This window comes from Drosophila biarmipes, chromosome 2L (assembly GCF_025231255.1).
Source record: "Drosophila biarmipes strain raj3 chromosome 2L, RU_DBia_V1.1, whole genome shotgun sequence".
NCBI lineage: Eukaryota > Metazoa > Arthropoda > Insecta > Diptera > Drosophilidae > Drosophila > Drosophila biarmipes.
This window is the reverse complement of record NC_066612.1, coordinates 19,483,558-19,499,358: the sequence shown is the minus strand read 5'-3', so window position 1 is coordinate 19,499,358 and position 15,801 is coordinate 19,483,558. Positions and strand designations below refer to the sequence as shown.

The 15,801-nt window shown below is 43.7% G+C and overlaps 2 protein-coding genes across 3 annotated transcripts; one reads left to right on the top strand and one right to left on the bottom strand.

The window, feature by feature from the left end:
* The first annotated feature begins 695 nt into the window (after positions 1-695).
* LOC108034251 (uncharacterized protein KIAA0513) lies at positions 696-5,941 on the top strand. Of its 2 annotated transcripts, XM_017109105.3 has the most exons (7): positions 696-1,513; positions 2,837-2,900; positions 2,954-3,067; positions 3,434-4,718; positions 4,995-5,089; positions 5,151-5,228; positions 5,285-5,941. In XM_017109105.3, exons 1-6 carry the CDS (start codon positions 1,313-1,315, stop codon positions 5,225-5,227), a joined length of 1,836 nt encoding a protein of 611 aa, XP_016964594.1. In that variant the 5' UTR covers positions 696-1,312; the 3' UTR covers position 5,228; positions 5,285-5,941. The 2 variants fall into 2 exon arrangements, with proteins under 2 accessions (XP_016964594.1, XP_016964593.1); XM_017109104.3 differs by having other exon boundaries at positions 5,151-5,941.
* Positions 5,942-6,079: 138 nt separating this feature from the next.
* LOC108034066 (sodium/potassium-transporting ATPase subunit beta-1) lies at positions 6,080-15,090 on the bottom strand. The gene is made up of 4 exons (XM_017108821.3): positions 14,520-15,090; positions 7,530-7,787; positions 7,205-7,464; positions 6,080-7,146 (listed from the first exon to the last, which is right to left on the bottom strand). The coding sequence occupies exons 1-4, from the start codon at positions 14,650-14,652 to the stop codon at positions 6,868-6,870; spliced, it is 930 nt and encodes a 309-aa protein (XP_016964310.1). The 5' UTR covers positions 14,653-15,090; the 3' UTR covers positions 6,080-6,867.
* Between the last annotated feature and the right edge of the window lie 711 nt (positions 15,091-15,801).

Below are 15,801 nucleotides of genomic sequence, written 5' to 3'. Positions count from 1 at the left end.
ACAAATATCCATGGGGATCTCCTGCGGGCCAGCCTTGAACAACTTCTGCACATCCAATGAGAACAATTAAAAGGAACATCCATAATGTTCGGCTCGAGCAAATGGAATCAACAACAAAAGTATCGGCACGGGCCACCTGCTGTCTGCCAGAGGTGCAAATCAAAAGGCGATTCCGAGGGATAGGAGATACATAGATATAATGGTATTATGGGAATTATGGAATTAAGGCCCTCCTGTAGGTGGGTTCGCGTGGGGGGTCGCTCCATAGCCGCTAGCTGGTCCAAAAATAAACGCAATGCATATCCAATTGGCTGCGACAGAGTCAAAGTTCGATAACTACAGACACGCACATTCCTGGATGTGACCCACAGAGCCCACCCACCCAAACCACTACCCCGAAAAGCGTACCGCCCACGCTTTGACCTTGTCTCGGTTGACGCAAGCCGATGTTTTGGGGATCAGCTGATGGCCAGCTGTCTGTAAACAAGTTAAAACGCCGGCTAAAGCTTTCGGTAAGTTCTCGTGTAGATAATGTGTCATTTTCCGCCTGAGCTTTTCCCCAGGAAAACTCTACTCGAGGCGGCCTGTAGATATTATGTAAATTTCCACGCAATCGATAACAGCTGCGAACGCAAAGCCCGACAAATGTTAACGCAACTTCGACTGGCCAGCATTTTCCGGCTGCATTCGCGCAATGTTCGTTGCAGGCAACGGACGTTTGTGGGAAATTCTTGGGAAAATACATACCTTAGCCTCCCGCCTACCGTGTTGCGTGTAAAAAAGGGGCGTGTGCGTGCGCCGGTGTGTGAGTTTGGGCCAGGGAGAATGGAAAATGTAGTATCCCAGTGGGCGCTCAAGGAGTAACACTAAAAGTACATAAAGTCAAAGAAGTGCCTTTATAATTTACCGATTTTCCTGACATTACTTTGCCGAAAATTAGTTTAGGCTCGCGAAACCTGCGAATAAAAGTACATCAATTTACCATCACGTTAAGATGGGTGCTTAAATTGCAGTTGTTGAAGAGCGCCGTATTAAATACAGTTCAAAGAAAACGAAAATCTGTTAGAGAAGCGTCGAATTTAAGGTACAAACACACGAAATGCGCCAAAAATCCTGCAGCTGAACACGAAATTCACCTTCACCCAAGCGTATGACATGCATATGAAAAATCGATACTAGAAGCATCAGCAGTTGCAACACTACGGCCGCTCCCAGTTAACCAAATAAAGCACAGGCAGAGGTTCTATAGGCCCAGAGACCGCCTGAGGAGGCTCGTCAGGAAACGGCAACTCGAAGCTCCAGCACCCCCGGCATGGTCGATGCCAAGCCGCAGCCACCCACTCCGGGAGCGATGCCCGGAACGGGAACTGGAACGCCACCGGCTGGCTTTGCCGGCGAGCGATCGAAAATCAAATTGTTCATGGAACGAACCCCCAGCATCGGGGCGCTCAAGTCCAAGTTCCTCACAGTGCTGGGCAACAGCAACGAGCTGCTCAACGGAATATCAAACAAGGTAGGACCCTAGGGAGTGCGGCGTGAGTGGCGTGATCAATTATTATATTGGTCATCACTAATCACTGTAAGGGACGTAATATGACTGCCTCAACAATGCTGAAGAACCTACTATTAGGGACGTTGTCTTATCCGTTTTTATACGATTGACTTCATTTCTTTTGTATAAAACAAGCTTCAGGCAAATCAAAAATGTGACCCAGAAAAGGTATTTGTTTTCAAAGGAACGGCCCACATCCTTTACTATTGTATACCCTTACATATCTATTCAGTTTCTGTTCTTCAATATGATATGGTGATATGTTGATATATTATATGTTGATTATAATTACCTAAATATGGGAATACGAACCAAATCAAAACCATAAGTACTTGGTTTATTTACTCTATAAATCGTAATACCCATAAATTTTGTTCTGGTACTACGTAATGAAACCCCTGGCTTCGGACCCCCTATGCAGACAAGGGGTTATGCTTTCGATTATATTATAATCACGACCAACTATGACGCGCATCTCTAGGGTTGCGCTGGGCTAGCCTTGGTAATGAACGCGACAAGAGGTGCTTCGGGGAGGTGGGTGCTCGCTGGTGATGGGCTGGGATGGCAGATTGTGTGTGGGTTCTGTCTATGCTGCAAAAGCAACTGACACTTTGAAACTTTTGTTGTGCTGTTTGTTCTTGCTGCTTCCGCTTTGCTGCTGCACTCGTTTGACCTTCATTTGGAGGCCCCAATCTGCGTTTTGGGGGAGGCTATGCCGGCTACGGCTGCAGATGGGCCTGGGATTGGAAACGCGATGGGGTGGGAACGGGAGTACATTCTCTGCTGCTCCCTTTGTACTTGACTTTCTTTGGCCCTCAGCGCTGCAGCTTCGTCCTTGATTGAAATTAATTATATTTACACCAGCCAGAAGGGAGGATGCACAACATTCGATTTTTCTTCTGCTCCTTTGTTTCGGATTATCAATTATGGAGAGTGTTCTTAGGCACTCATCCCAGGTTGTTAAGATGGTGTAGTCATTATTTAATGAGGTGTTGCTCGAAGGGATTTTCATAGATTGGTCCTCGAGAAAGAGATACATATTAATTGTCTATAAGGGTAATGTAAGTATTCTTAAGCACAGATAATGGCTTTCCTAAATATTCAAAAGTACTCATTAGCTGATTTTTCATACCTTTTTAAAACATGTCATACCCGACAGATACGCAGCCCAATTAGGCTTTAGATACATATGTATATTGAAACACACACAAGTGAAGCACATTCCGTACACCGCATATGATCCAGTTCCTCCTAAAATGCGTATGTTACTTTGTTTACTTGCAGTTGACCCTGAGCAGCAGTAGCAGCGATTCAGACTACTGCGATGACGACGAGGATATACCCAAGTGTGAGTATCTGTAAGTAGCAGCACTACAAAATACATAATGATTCGCTCTTCAGTTGACGAGACCATTGATTACACAAAGATCGACTTCGAAGGGCGACGAGTAAAGGCTCGGCGGGCGCACGAGGAGATTATATCAGGACGATACCGCCAGCCCAATTTGGCGCCCCGTAAGTGGAGTTAAACAAATAATTTAATGAAAACTGCTCATTTTAGACTTAAAAATTTTGTATTGTTTAATTCCCTATAAGTCGCTGTTTATATTTAAATCTTTTTAAGAGCTATATGATGTCCAAAAATGGAAAATATAAATCAAAGATCAATTAGTTCACAACACGGGGATTTCTTACGATCATATTTGTAATCCTGTTGTTAACTAAAAAAAAATTTTAACTTGTATTAGTCGTTGATAGTCTAAATAGTATTACAGAATCAAAATTTAAAGATTTTAGTTAAAAGTCTTCTTACATTCCGGCTACAATCTGACGTTTTTTCCCCTTCTTTTTACTTATATACTGATCCTGACCTTATTTTAGGTCCCCGGCTAGAACCATCGCGCGGTCGCCATGCGGCTAGCAAGCTGGCTGGACCCCTCCGTTCGAGCTCCGGCTCCTCGAGCAGCTCCAGCAGCAGCGACGACAGCAGTTCGATGTCGCTGCCCGAGCCCACGGCCAATCGCTCCCACGACGTGAGCAGCACCACCCGCTCGGATTCCATAGAGTCGCGCCACTCCGGTGGCTATGAGAGGGCCAGGCAAATCGCCGGAGCCCGTCGCAGCGAGATGGACATGCAGAGGGATACGCAGAGGATTGGCGAGGTGACCGAATCCCTGCCGCCGCACATCGATGTGCAGCCGCCCACGGAGGGGGGAACGGGGGGAGCGGGATCCGGAGGACGTCAGCAGTGGGCGGGAGGAAGCAACTCCATGCGCCTGCCGTCGCGAAGTAGAGCGTCCAACAGCAGCACTTTGACCAGCCTGCGGGATGAGCCCGATCAGCTCTTGGCCAGCCCCAGCATGGAGTCCACCGACTGGCGGCACTTCATCCGCTCGGAGTCGCAGAACTCGGTGCCCTCGTGGGCATCTTCCATCAGCCTTGATTGTCGGGCTGGCGAGGAGCCGGTCAAGGAGTTCATGAAGCACTTTACCGCCTTGCTCTTTGGAGGATCTCCGGCTGCCGTCGATCTGGAGCTGAAGTCGGAGTTCGGGGTGCTGCTGCGCCTGGAGATCGGCCGACTGTGGTTCACCCGCTTCCTCACCGAGCAGCGCCACAAGTCCAAGCGCCTGGATTCGGTCACCTTTGGCGGTCTGGCCCAGTACTTCGCCTTGGCCTTGTTCGAGTGCAGCGAGTGCGAGGATTACGCACCGGCGGCGGTGCTGATGAACCTGTGTTTCCTCTTCTACCACGAGGTTGAGGTCCCCGGCTGCGATCCCTACCGCGAGTACCTGTTCTCCTCGCTGCGCCAGCAGCCCATCTGGCAGCAGGCTCGCTTCTGGAACGCCATCTTCCACGACGCCCTGCAGGCGGAACGGGAGCACCGGGGTCAGAGCCAGATGAGGCGTCAGAAGCGCCGCCAGCAGAAGCAGCAGCAGCGGCAGGCAGCTGGGGCAGCGGGATCAGGAGCGGCGGATGTGCCAACTTCCAAGTCCAAAAAGGGCGGCGACTCCTCGTCCAGCTCTTCTCATCAGGCAGTTCAACCAGCCACTCCGGCAGCTCCTGCATCCACTGCCTCCGTTCCGGCCAACCGGAGGCCGAGCAAGACCAGCCTCACCCAGGCTCCGTCGGTCAGGGAGCAGGAGGACATTGCATTTCGGCAGCTTGCGTAAGTTCTTCCGTAGTCGCATTACTTAAAATATTATTTTGGAGTGTTCAATTTCAATAAACTATGTTTTTTTATTAGGGAAATCCTACATACATTACGTTCATTTTTTTGACAACGCTACGTCATTTGTACAGTAGCCAAGTGCAATAATGATACTAGATTACTCATTTGGTATTATATTGACACTAAATGAATACAAAATATAGCGTTTCCAAACTGCCTTATTGTAAGATTGTAGAAGTGATATATTAATTATACCTTTACATTATTCCACAGTGCCTTGACTTGCAATATGCACTCACTGGGCACATCCCAAGAGTTGTGTCTTGACTTCCTGAAAAAGAATGTGGTGGCCCTAAACCTATCTAAGGGTAAGAAACTTTAGCTTACTCAGAATTATTTAAACAAATGACATAATATCCCTCCAATTAGATAAGGCCAAACTTATCAGAGACAATATCTATCGAATGTACCACGAAACGCAACTTTGGGGAGCCCGACACGCCTGAGGTGAATTTTATTACCTTGAACCGTAATTACTGAGATAACCCCTTAAACACTTACAGCAGTAACAATTGTAAAAGTACCTACAAAAAAGTGTTTCAATCTTCGTCTCAACTAAAGCTAAACTTTTGTCTTAAGTCAGCCTACAACTCCAAGCTATTCTAACATAAAGTAGCAGATCAATGCAGTTTTATCTGAAATCTGATGTTTTTACTCGCGTCGTTGTTACCGCAAAGATATTAACGGGCAGGGATTCTTGTAACTGGGCTTGGTATGTTTGCAAATTGAGAATCGCCTATTATAGATAAGTAAGAGTCTATAACTCTGCAATGGTTATTTCAATAATATTTTTGAGGATAGATTAGTCCTATGTCGTTTAATTTTAAAGACAAACAAATTCGAAGCGCACCTCAAAAAATTGTGCTTTGAGCCCAAACTAGTTACAAGAATATCATTTCCGCAAAAGGTAAGAGGACATTTAAACAAATACTGATATGTACATGTATCCATAATTGTGATAATAATATTTTGTGATTACTTTATATAGACCTAAATATTTACGTGTACCGAAAAAATGCAATGCAAAATAGTTAAAATATCGCAGTTTAAAGAGTTAAAAATCAAGATCAATAACTATGCTACGTATGTTTGTAATGTAAGGAATAATATTCCACAATTGTTTAATACATTCAAAATAATAAAAGTCTAACAAAATAAAATGGTCCTTCATTTACCTTGGTGCAGCGGTCGCCCAAAAGTATGCTATGATTTTACAACATAGCAAAGGCAATTCTAGCGTTAGGCGAAATAAATCCATTTCACATTTTAAACTCCCATAAAACAAAACCAAAATACGATTAAAATACTTATATTATCTGCTTCTTTATTAAAATGATGCAACACAAGAACAATTTTCGCTTAATTTTCGTTTTATATGAATGAAAACTTGTTTAAAATAAATTAAAAATTGTATTTTGTTAGTCGCATAAATATGACTGGAATTTCTTTGTTGCTGCGGTTAATGGTTTTAAAATTGCACTACATAGAGGTTCTTGAATACTTTCCAGCTTCCAAATAATAATCGACAGTTACTTAGGGCAAAATGTTTCGATTTTCATTATTTTTTTCAAATTCTTGCATACGTTTAACAATTTCAATTTATTTAGTTACTTCTTTGTACAAATTGAACCAGCCCAGGGCTGTGTGCAGGAAACGAATAGTTTTTCGGCCATACTTTAACATTTATAAATAAAAACTAGATACAACTGACAGGAAATAATGATCAAATTTACAAGAATTCATTATGAAATAATAAGATAAATATTAATAATAATAACTGATAGCAATAGACAAGCTAAAAGCTATAACAACAATTGCGTGTGTACGATTTGAACTTTAATTTCAAGCTTTTAAACTGTTCTATTTCCAAGGTAGGTCAGATGTTCAGAACCCAATTGACGGTCGGATCAATATTTCGTATAAATATATACAATGCACTTGAGAACCTAAGGTCGCTAGCTCTTTCCAAATATATATATATCTATGCACGCATGTGTGTATCTCTTGTAGTACGGTAGGTGGTAATTGGTCTCCCCATGGGTGCCTAGTGTTGGTTTTTGTTTTGTTGCGATCACAAGTTGGCGACTTAGTCCACGATGATCTGGAAGGTCACGGACCCCATGCGATCGCGGGCACTGCCGCTGTAGCGGATGTTCTTGGCCCAGGCACGGCATTCCACGTCCAACATTTGACCCTTGGGCGGCGAGTTGAACTGCACGGCGACGAGGGGACTCAAATAGCCGGCCTGGTTCAGGTACGGGTAGTAGTAGCTGGGGAATCCCTGGGTGGGGAAGTACCTGATGTTCTCGAAGTGCTCCTTATCCTTGCCCAAGTGTCCGTTGCAGCTCACCCAGATTTGCTTGCGCTATGGAAAATCGTGTTAGATATGGAATCCATATCCGTGTACCCCTAATTCTACTCACCTCCTCCTTCTTCGTCTCGTTGATCACCTTCTTCAGGTCATCTGGCATATCCTTCTGCTCCTCCTCGAACACCTGCGGCTGCCAGCCATAGATCTTGTTCAGCTTGAGGAATATGCAGGGCTGGTTTGTCTTGTAGCCGTAGTTATTGGCCCTCGAGCAACTGCCAAACAGATCCGTGTTCACCACGCAGACATCTGTGATATTGTGGGTCTGACCGAAGCTACAGTGCTTCATCTCACGACCCTCGGTGTGGTTGTAGTCTAAAGTAAATGAAGATTAAGAATGTGGAGCTTCCTTCTTTATATTAATTTTAAAGAGAGCCTACCCCGTAGGAAGTCATCAATGAGGTCGATCCAGTAATCACTCTCGTCCTTCTTCTTGCCGTCGAAGGAGATGACCGACCCGCGCTCGGTCTGCTCGCTCAGAGGCCGGAATCCCAGGCCGGGATTGGTGCCAATGAGTGAGTCGTGCAGCTTCCACTTGGGTTCATGGTCGCTGACCGTGGACAACAGACCCTGCATGCAAATGGTGAAGAGGGCGGCTAGCACGATGTAGAAGATCGTGTAGAACAGCAGCAGCTGACCTGTGGTTTGAAAAGAACAGGTTAGATGGTATTCTCTGTTAAAAAGATTAATAATAAAATTATATTAAACAATTATATTAAATGCAAAAACATTGAAAAGAGCTGGATTTGGGAATGCATTGGTTCTTAAATTTTATGTATATAAAACTTATCATAGAGCTTGATTCTCATGGCTTGTTAATAAATACTATATTTTTCAAATTATTGTTAAAGACAATTTTATAAAACTGACGCATAATCATGTATACAAAAAAACCACAACTTATTACTAACGAAAATTATGACGAATGAGCTAGAAGGATATCTCTTTCATTAGTCAGAGAAATTCCTTCCCTAACATGCTTAAAGTCTCAAGACTCTTAGTCGCAAGTTCATTATAAAAGATGTTCTGCACTCTTTGTTTTTCACGCGATTACGATTTGATTGCTTCTGTCATTTGCGAAAACGGGGCCACAGTGGCACTGCGGAACTGGATGAATGGTGGATCCGGGAATGGAAATCGGAATGGGGATGAGCAAGAGAATGGGGACAGGGCTTATGCAATCGAAACGGGCACGCAGCTAATCGAACGCTTACGACGAGTGCAGTAAATAAGACCAGAAACAACAAACAGAGGCAGGGGCCGGCTTTTTCCAGTATTTCAATGTCATTACCATTGACGACTCAGCTAGAATTCAGTGGGGCTGTTTATCACTTCCCCGTGGCCACCGGACACAAAACACCGGACATCGGGCGCCTGACTGGGCCAAGCCCCGTAGCAGTTGCATAAATAAGCGACAGCATCGACAAACCGAAATTGACAGCGGCAAACGAGCTCAAATTTCCGAACAAATTAATCGTATGAATGAATATCGAATACAATGCTCGGAGCCCAAAGTACAGTAGGGGACAAAGGCAAGAGGAAATTACTCGACACGGGGTTGATGTTGGGCAGGTCGAGCAAACCAGTAGCACCTGGCTATCGATGGGCCCTGGTAAGGTCTTTCAAACCAGTAAATCACAATTTGGTTCTTCCATACTTAAGTTCCCATTAATTAATCACTTAGTAATCGAAAGAATCGCCTTCGATTGGTTATGACTGCTGTTTTCGGTTTGTGTAAACTGTTAGCATTGAGAATTAGAAACATTACAAGTAAATCAATTTACCACTCCCAAAATTCCTTGTCTTCTTTCCTTGTGATCTGACTGTTGACTTGGTATTATTTGATCCTAGACCTTTACCGTACCGAGTAGATATAAAGTTTATTTATTTGCAGAATTATTAATTCAAAGCTTTTACTTTGTAAAAGCACTAGACAATGTCTGGTCTTGACCGGTTCCATTTATGACAGGAGCTATCAATTGGTAATCGATGGCCTTTGCCGTCGGTTGGTAACGACTTTTCCCTCTTTGAGTTTCCAGTGGCTCATCAAAGTTTCAGAGTCCGCCGAATGCCTCGACCGCTTGTTGCCAAGACCTAATGGGAAGTAATTGCGTTCAAGTACAAGGAAATAAGTTTGGCAATGACCAGTGCGCGCCCAGGCATAGACAAATGCCGGGGGCAGACGTCTATGGGTGGTGTGACGCCAGTCTTCTGCCGAAACAGCGAACCTCCCATCCAACCTCCACCCCATTTCCAATCCCTATCCCAATCGCCGTCTGGCAAGGTGGGACGACGCGACGGCCTGTGGCGCTGGCCCCCAATATCCGATGTGTAAGGAATTCTGGTCTACACGCTTGCGATTACATGACGGCAGAGTCCAAAACATTCTTATGTCTTCGCTGGATGAGGCATTACGGAAACTCGCCCAAGGAGGGACCGCCATTGCCTTTCCCGCTGAAATCGATAAGTTGTCTACTCCACTTCACTGGATACTCGTCCAGAAATATAATGTATATACTGTATAGTAGCCAATACATATGTCTATTGCAGGCCATGGCCTAACTACGTATGCAGAGTGTTGCTCAAATCATGAATATATTTATTACTTCTGTTTGTACTTTTCATGCCCCAGGGGGCATTGCTGCATTAGTGGCAACATCGTAAAAATATGGTCTCTCGTAATTTACTTTTTATTGCTAAGTAAAAACTGAATGGCAATTATTATAAATGACTGTACTCTTTGATGGCAATGACACTGTGACAGAGATAAGGAAAATTACTGTCCCATTATAATAAAAAAAGAACCACATTTCCATATTAATTCCGGCTCCCTGAGTGAAAATTTCAATTTGAAATATCAAGATATTAAGTCAATTTGGTTGCCACTCGATTTTTCAGTTGAAGCATTTTCTAGCCTTGAAATGTATTTATTTTTTGGAATACACGCCAGAGATCCGAAAATAAACTCTAGATCTGGCAGCTATTATAACGCATAAGAATCTGTCAGTAAGGAAGATCGGCAAACGGGCATTGTACAATTTTCAATCCAGAAACACTCCTATACCAAAGGACAAGTGACGGAGAGTCCTCGTGTTGTGGCTCAAACTTATTCAACACTTATATAAAAGTCAAACAAGATGTCGGCGGGCGGTATCAAGTTTATGCATAACAGTAAATGCGACTCATGGAGGAAACTTTACTTATATGACCTGCCACCCACACTTGGAGCCTTGTGCAACCAGTCGTGCTGGCGGTGGAGTGGGGAAACTCAGTGACCAAGTTTTATAATAACACTGGACATTCATGGATAGAACGAGGGCTTCGCCTATCCTTGCCGGCTCGTCCGTCCGCTGGTGCGGTAAACAAACTTAAAGGACCCGTGACCCATATAAAAAGCGCCACTCCCGTTCCCCTTCCCATTCCCATCCCCATTCCAACACCATCCCCATCCCCGGAAAACCCAACCCAAAAGCGCTGGAAACGCTAGTCGGTTTGCATGACCAACGATTGATAACCTCGCTCCGTTCGAGGCGTCATGCAAGTGAAACCGCCAAGGCTACCCGCCGGAGCTTAATAATTTAGTTACGTGCTGGACGCACATATGGCCAGAATCCAGGACACCTCGCCGAGTGGCTTAATTTGCACATTTGACCAGTAAGCCGCGCAGCTGTGGGAAATCGGCTAACGGCCTGCACATGTGCAACCATAACTCATTTATGTAATGAGCAAGTTGACTTGGGAAAGGGCCTACGATCTTGATATGTATGAATTAAAATAAGGTAAACCAGCACTGAAATTTTAGCACAAAAAAATATTAGTATTATACACCATATATAAAAGGCTTTCTAAGCCCAAAAGAGGAAACTTGAAACCAAACTCGCATTCGGTTCCTAGAAGCAGGGGTGTCAAGTATCCCTATATTCATAGAAATCTACCCTTACTTGCATTAATGTATGTAAATATATACTTCATAATGTCAAATATTCTTTCTTCTTTCACTCTCTTCACTCAAAGTAAAAATTTACAATCGAATTATGTTTACCCTAGATTGATGTACTCCTAGTTGTCTAATAAATTCCGAAAAGGGGCAAAAATATATTGTATAAAGTAAAAAATACAGTTTCTTACTGCAAGTATCCATTTAATATCTCTTAAACCTTTTGGGGAGCATAAAAGTATTTTTCCGGGTGTACTTGGGCACGGGTGCCTAAGCGGAACTGGGGAAAGCAACAATTATGACGCCACCGAGACGAAAGTCCTGGCCCAGGAGAGGCAGAAAGAAATGAAAAAAGAACAAGGATGCAACTTGTTGGTCTCTGTCATCATTATATTATACTCATTACACCCGGACCATCCAGCCAGATTGAGTGGGTCACGTCACCTCCCCACCCAAAACCACCTTCCGTCCCGTCCCGCTTCGTCCCCATTGCCAATAAGCCGTCTCGGTGGCGCCGCTTTATTTGTTGCCACTCGCCGCACCCTTTGTCCATGCGTCACCACAGACGCAGCGCACACCAACACCGCCACACACCCAGGATCCCTTGGCCATCTTTCCTCCAGCTCTGTGTGTTTGTGTGCCCGGGGCCTATGGCATACTTTGCGGCGTTTTAAGTGAATTAATTTCACATGTTAACGAGGGGAAGCCCCGAATGCCCCGCCCACGGCAAACACTGCAAACGTTTAGTTTGCTGATTATCTCTGGCTGAGAATGCGGGTGGTACGGTTCTGAGCCCCACTGGGTTTTTATTCGGCTGAGAACAAATTGGTAACTGCCGAATTGTTCAAAGTGCGTGGAAAAAACGGCAGGAAAGTTTTCCGATCGCCTCCTATGATTGCGCTTTGTTAAATATCTTCGACTAACTATAAGGCGAGGAAATAGGAACAGTGCTTACCTCAGCTTTTTATAAATATAATCAAGAAAATTGAAAAGACTGTTATCATGAATTTTCATCACTTCTCTGAAACAGATAAATATTTAAGAATCCAATATTTGCCCAATTATAACGAACTTGAAGGTAGAAAAGATAAGAACAACTGCAGAACAAAATACTTAAGTTAATTCAATAGATACAGTTAATTCTAAATTAGCCTAAGCATATCGGGCTAGTTTCCCGTGCTTTAATTGAATTGTGTATTTTATCGTAGACTTGTCGCTATCGTGACAATTAGTTAGCAGCATGTCAATGTAAGCAGACTGGGGGCGTGGCGGGGGCGATTAATGGGGAAATCAGATGTAACCGGGGAAATGCGGTTCTAGCCGGTTTGAGCCCGCTTTAGGAACTGGCTAAGGCAGCGTTTTGTCTGCCGTTCCTGCTGCTTGCGGTCGCACTGATCTGATATCGGTCGGAATATATTCCCTAGAGAAGTCTAAGGGGCATATACAGAAAACCTTGTTTTATTCCAGAAATTATTTTTTAAATGGGCAAACTTAAAGCAAAACTAAGTACTTTTTTGTGATACCCAAGGCATTTAATTTTCTAATTGTGCAGGTAAATACGCTGTAGAGAATAAACATTTGTAATAAAGCGAAAGCATTTCCAAAAAAAACAAAAAAAATAATCCATAAACCCGCTGAACCGGTTATACGAGAAGGCTCATCCGCACCTAAAACTCAGCCAGCACAACCTAAACAAGTTCTCATTGCGTTAATTAATGGAAATCAAAGCCTAGCCAACCGTCCAATGCTTTGCCCCTACTTGAAAGCCGAATTAAATCGAACTTCACCGGCGATCGTAAACAAAACTGGTGAATTTAGATCTAGTATGTGTTTCGCTTGACATTAGCTTGTTCCGTGGGGTCGTTGCCATTTAATACTCCTACTAATGCACCGCACATGACTAAAATTGCCGGGCAATAAGCAGTTGAAAACCAGAAGGACATGCACCACGAACCTGATTTAATGATAGGAATTGGCAGGAGGCAGGCAAAAACTTTAACCTTTGCAGGTATATTTAGTTGAACAACAGCTTTTATTAAGTAGACATACTGACATCTGTGGTGCGAAGCAGGTGTGTCAACAGAGGGTTAAGTTCTTTGGGGCTGGGCTCCCGTAACTAGCAAATTGAGACTTGGAATTGGCATAAAAAGTTATTACAGCTCTCGTAGGTTCTCCTGGGGCTTTAATATGTTAAATAAATTATACGTGCTTAAATAGCACTTCGATAAAATGGAAGCGAGCTCGCTCAACCTAATTAAAAGCAAACAAATGACGTCAAGAGAATTTTACAGTGTGGTTCCGATAAGGGGTCTCAAACATCTGAACTGCGGTGTCCATTAGCATAGGTGCCCCACTTAAACGTCCAGAGAAATGCCGAAACAATTCAGAAATTCTAGTGTTTCAGCAGTTTGAATTGCAGTCGACAGCATTCTGCAATATTTGTATCGTGAGAGCGTGAAATACCACTTTTTCTCTCCGAACGAAACCTTGAATATGTTTACAGAACCCATTATAAGAGGGCAAATATTATAGGCGATAAAGGCGATCAGCTCTCTACTCAGCACCCTGTCCTCTCACGTTTTCCCCCAATTCCCAACTCTTGCGAACGTGGGTCCGTGTTCATTTTCGAAAAATCAAGAATTCGCATTATCGTTGAAATATGCTTGGCTATGCTTCGTGGGCAGCAAAAATCGAGGGATCGACAGCCAAGTTAAAAAGGGTAATTAAACAAGGAAAAAACGTGGGATGGGTGGGCGCAGAATCGCCATTTGCTTAGTTTCAGTTTTAAAAGAGCTTTTGGGACTTCTGTCTGTAACACCTTGGCAACAGTTGCTCAAGGCGGTTGTATTTTCTAATAATATTCTAAATGACTGCTTATAAAAAATACCCTTTATCGCGTTGACTCGCAGCGTTTTTATCTTCTTTACGGCCGTTGACTAAACATTTTTGAGGAAGATTTCCGAACCAGCTTCTCTACCTCAGCTCGCTTCTCCCACAATGTGACTCGTCAAATCAACTGATAAGCCTTACTTACAAACACACGCCTCCCATATATAGTGTTCATAACCAAGCTGCTTAAACGCCTTGAACAATCACATTTTTGTTTCTATGTACTGAGACATTGCGGAGTTGATGATGATGTCTCATGTGATTGCTCTTTTGTTAGAGTGCTAGCGCACAAAAATGCTTTTTTGAAACATTGAAAATTTGAAACTGTTTTATCTTACAATTGCTCATACTGCTTATAAAAGGGTTAAATCATGCTTAGAGTTTTTTAAGAGAGTTTATGCTTAGTTACCCAATAACTTCTTAGAAAGAACCCCATTTAAAAACGATTTCTTAAATTGTTCAAGAACTCAAAATTGAGTGTATTTCTTTGTTGGGAATCTAGCCTGGGCCTCGCAGTTATTTCGAGTCGAACAGGAGTACTTACTCCAATTCTTGCCGGTGCGTCCGAAGAAGGTTTTATCCTGGGGATCGTAGATCATTTGCGAGAAGGTTTGCTTCTTCGCTGGCTGCGGGAATTCGAATTCGCCCTTGCCGCCCTTTCCGTTATTCTTGGACATTTTGGCGCAGTTCTTTCGCAATTGCTTACGGTTAGTTTATTAGTTCTTCGATGGGGTTCGAAAATTTATTTTATATTTTTCGCTGATGACGTGGACGGCGCGAAGGCTGCGAAAACTGATTTTCGTATACGCAGAGCAGTGTATACGCGATGATTCAGCAGACTCGGAAACGAATTCTCATTTATTTTCGCACTGGCAGCACTCTTGAATATATTTTGAAAATTCTGTAATTATGCAATTATTCGCGGTTCGAAGACTCGGTTGGGCTGGGCCGTTCTTAACTGAGTTAGAACCGATTTGGCCGCGTAGGAGGTCGAAACAGAGGCAGAAAAACACAAACGGGCTGGGAGCCACGGGAAGTTGTTGCCAACTCTGGGTTTCCCTGCTTCCTGCGACTGCGACTGCGGATGGGTGCGTGCTGCGTGCTGCGCTCTCGGCGAAAGATCACCAACTAAGCGAACGCAGCCCCATCGAAGTAAAAACGGAAAACAACGCCAGCGTTCTTCGCCCCTCAACACTCACACAAGCTCACCACGCGCCTGGCTCTCTCTGTCTCTTACGTTCTCCCAACAAAAGCTTCAAGATAAGAGTGATGTGGCACTGAGAGAAAGTGGGGTCACTTTCCAGGAAAAAAAAAAAATTAAATTTTCATGAAATTTAGATTCCCATTCAATAAACCTAAGAAGTAATACCTATTATGTTATAGTAACAACACTTTGTTAGATCGAATACTTGTTTCATTTATATTTTAGTTTCTGAGGGCCAATTGGTGGCAGCTTTAAAAAAACATTCGTCGACTACGGAATAAGGGCTAATGCAAAAATATATAAACACTTATAAGTGCATTAAAGAAAGACAGTAAATAAAAATACTAAGAAAAGTGCACACCAATTATGACATATGTAGTTACTTCAATATCGAATATTCGCCGGGTTCCTAGTTGTAGTTGCTAATGCAGCGCCGATTTCTCGCAGTGTGACTCCGACAGCTGTTGAACGTTTTCGACACTTTGCCAAGCAACAAAAAAAAGGCCAAAGCAAAGGCTTATGGGTTAAGGGGTCGGTGGGCAGTGCGCGGGTTGGCCAAGGTGTGTGTGTTTGCTTGTGGTTTCGACTGTGTCTTACCTTGCCTCTCTCCGTCTCGATTTCG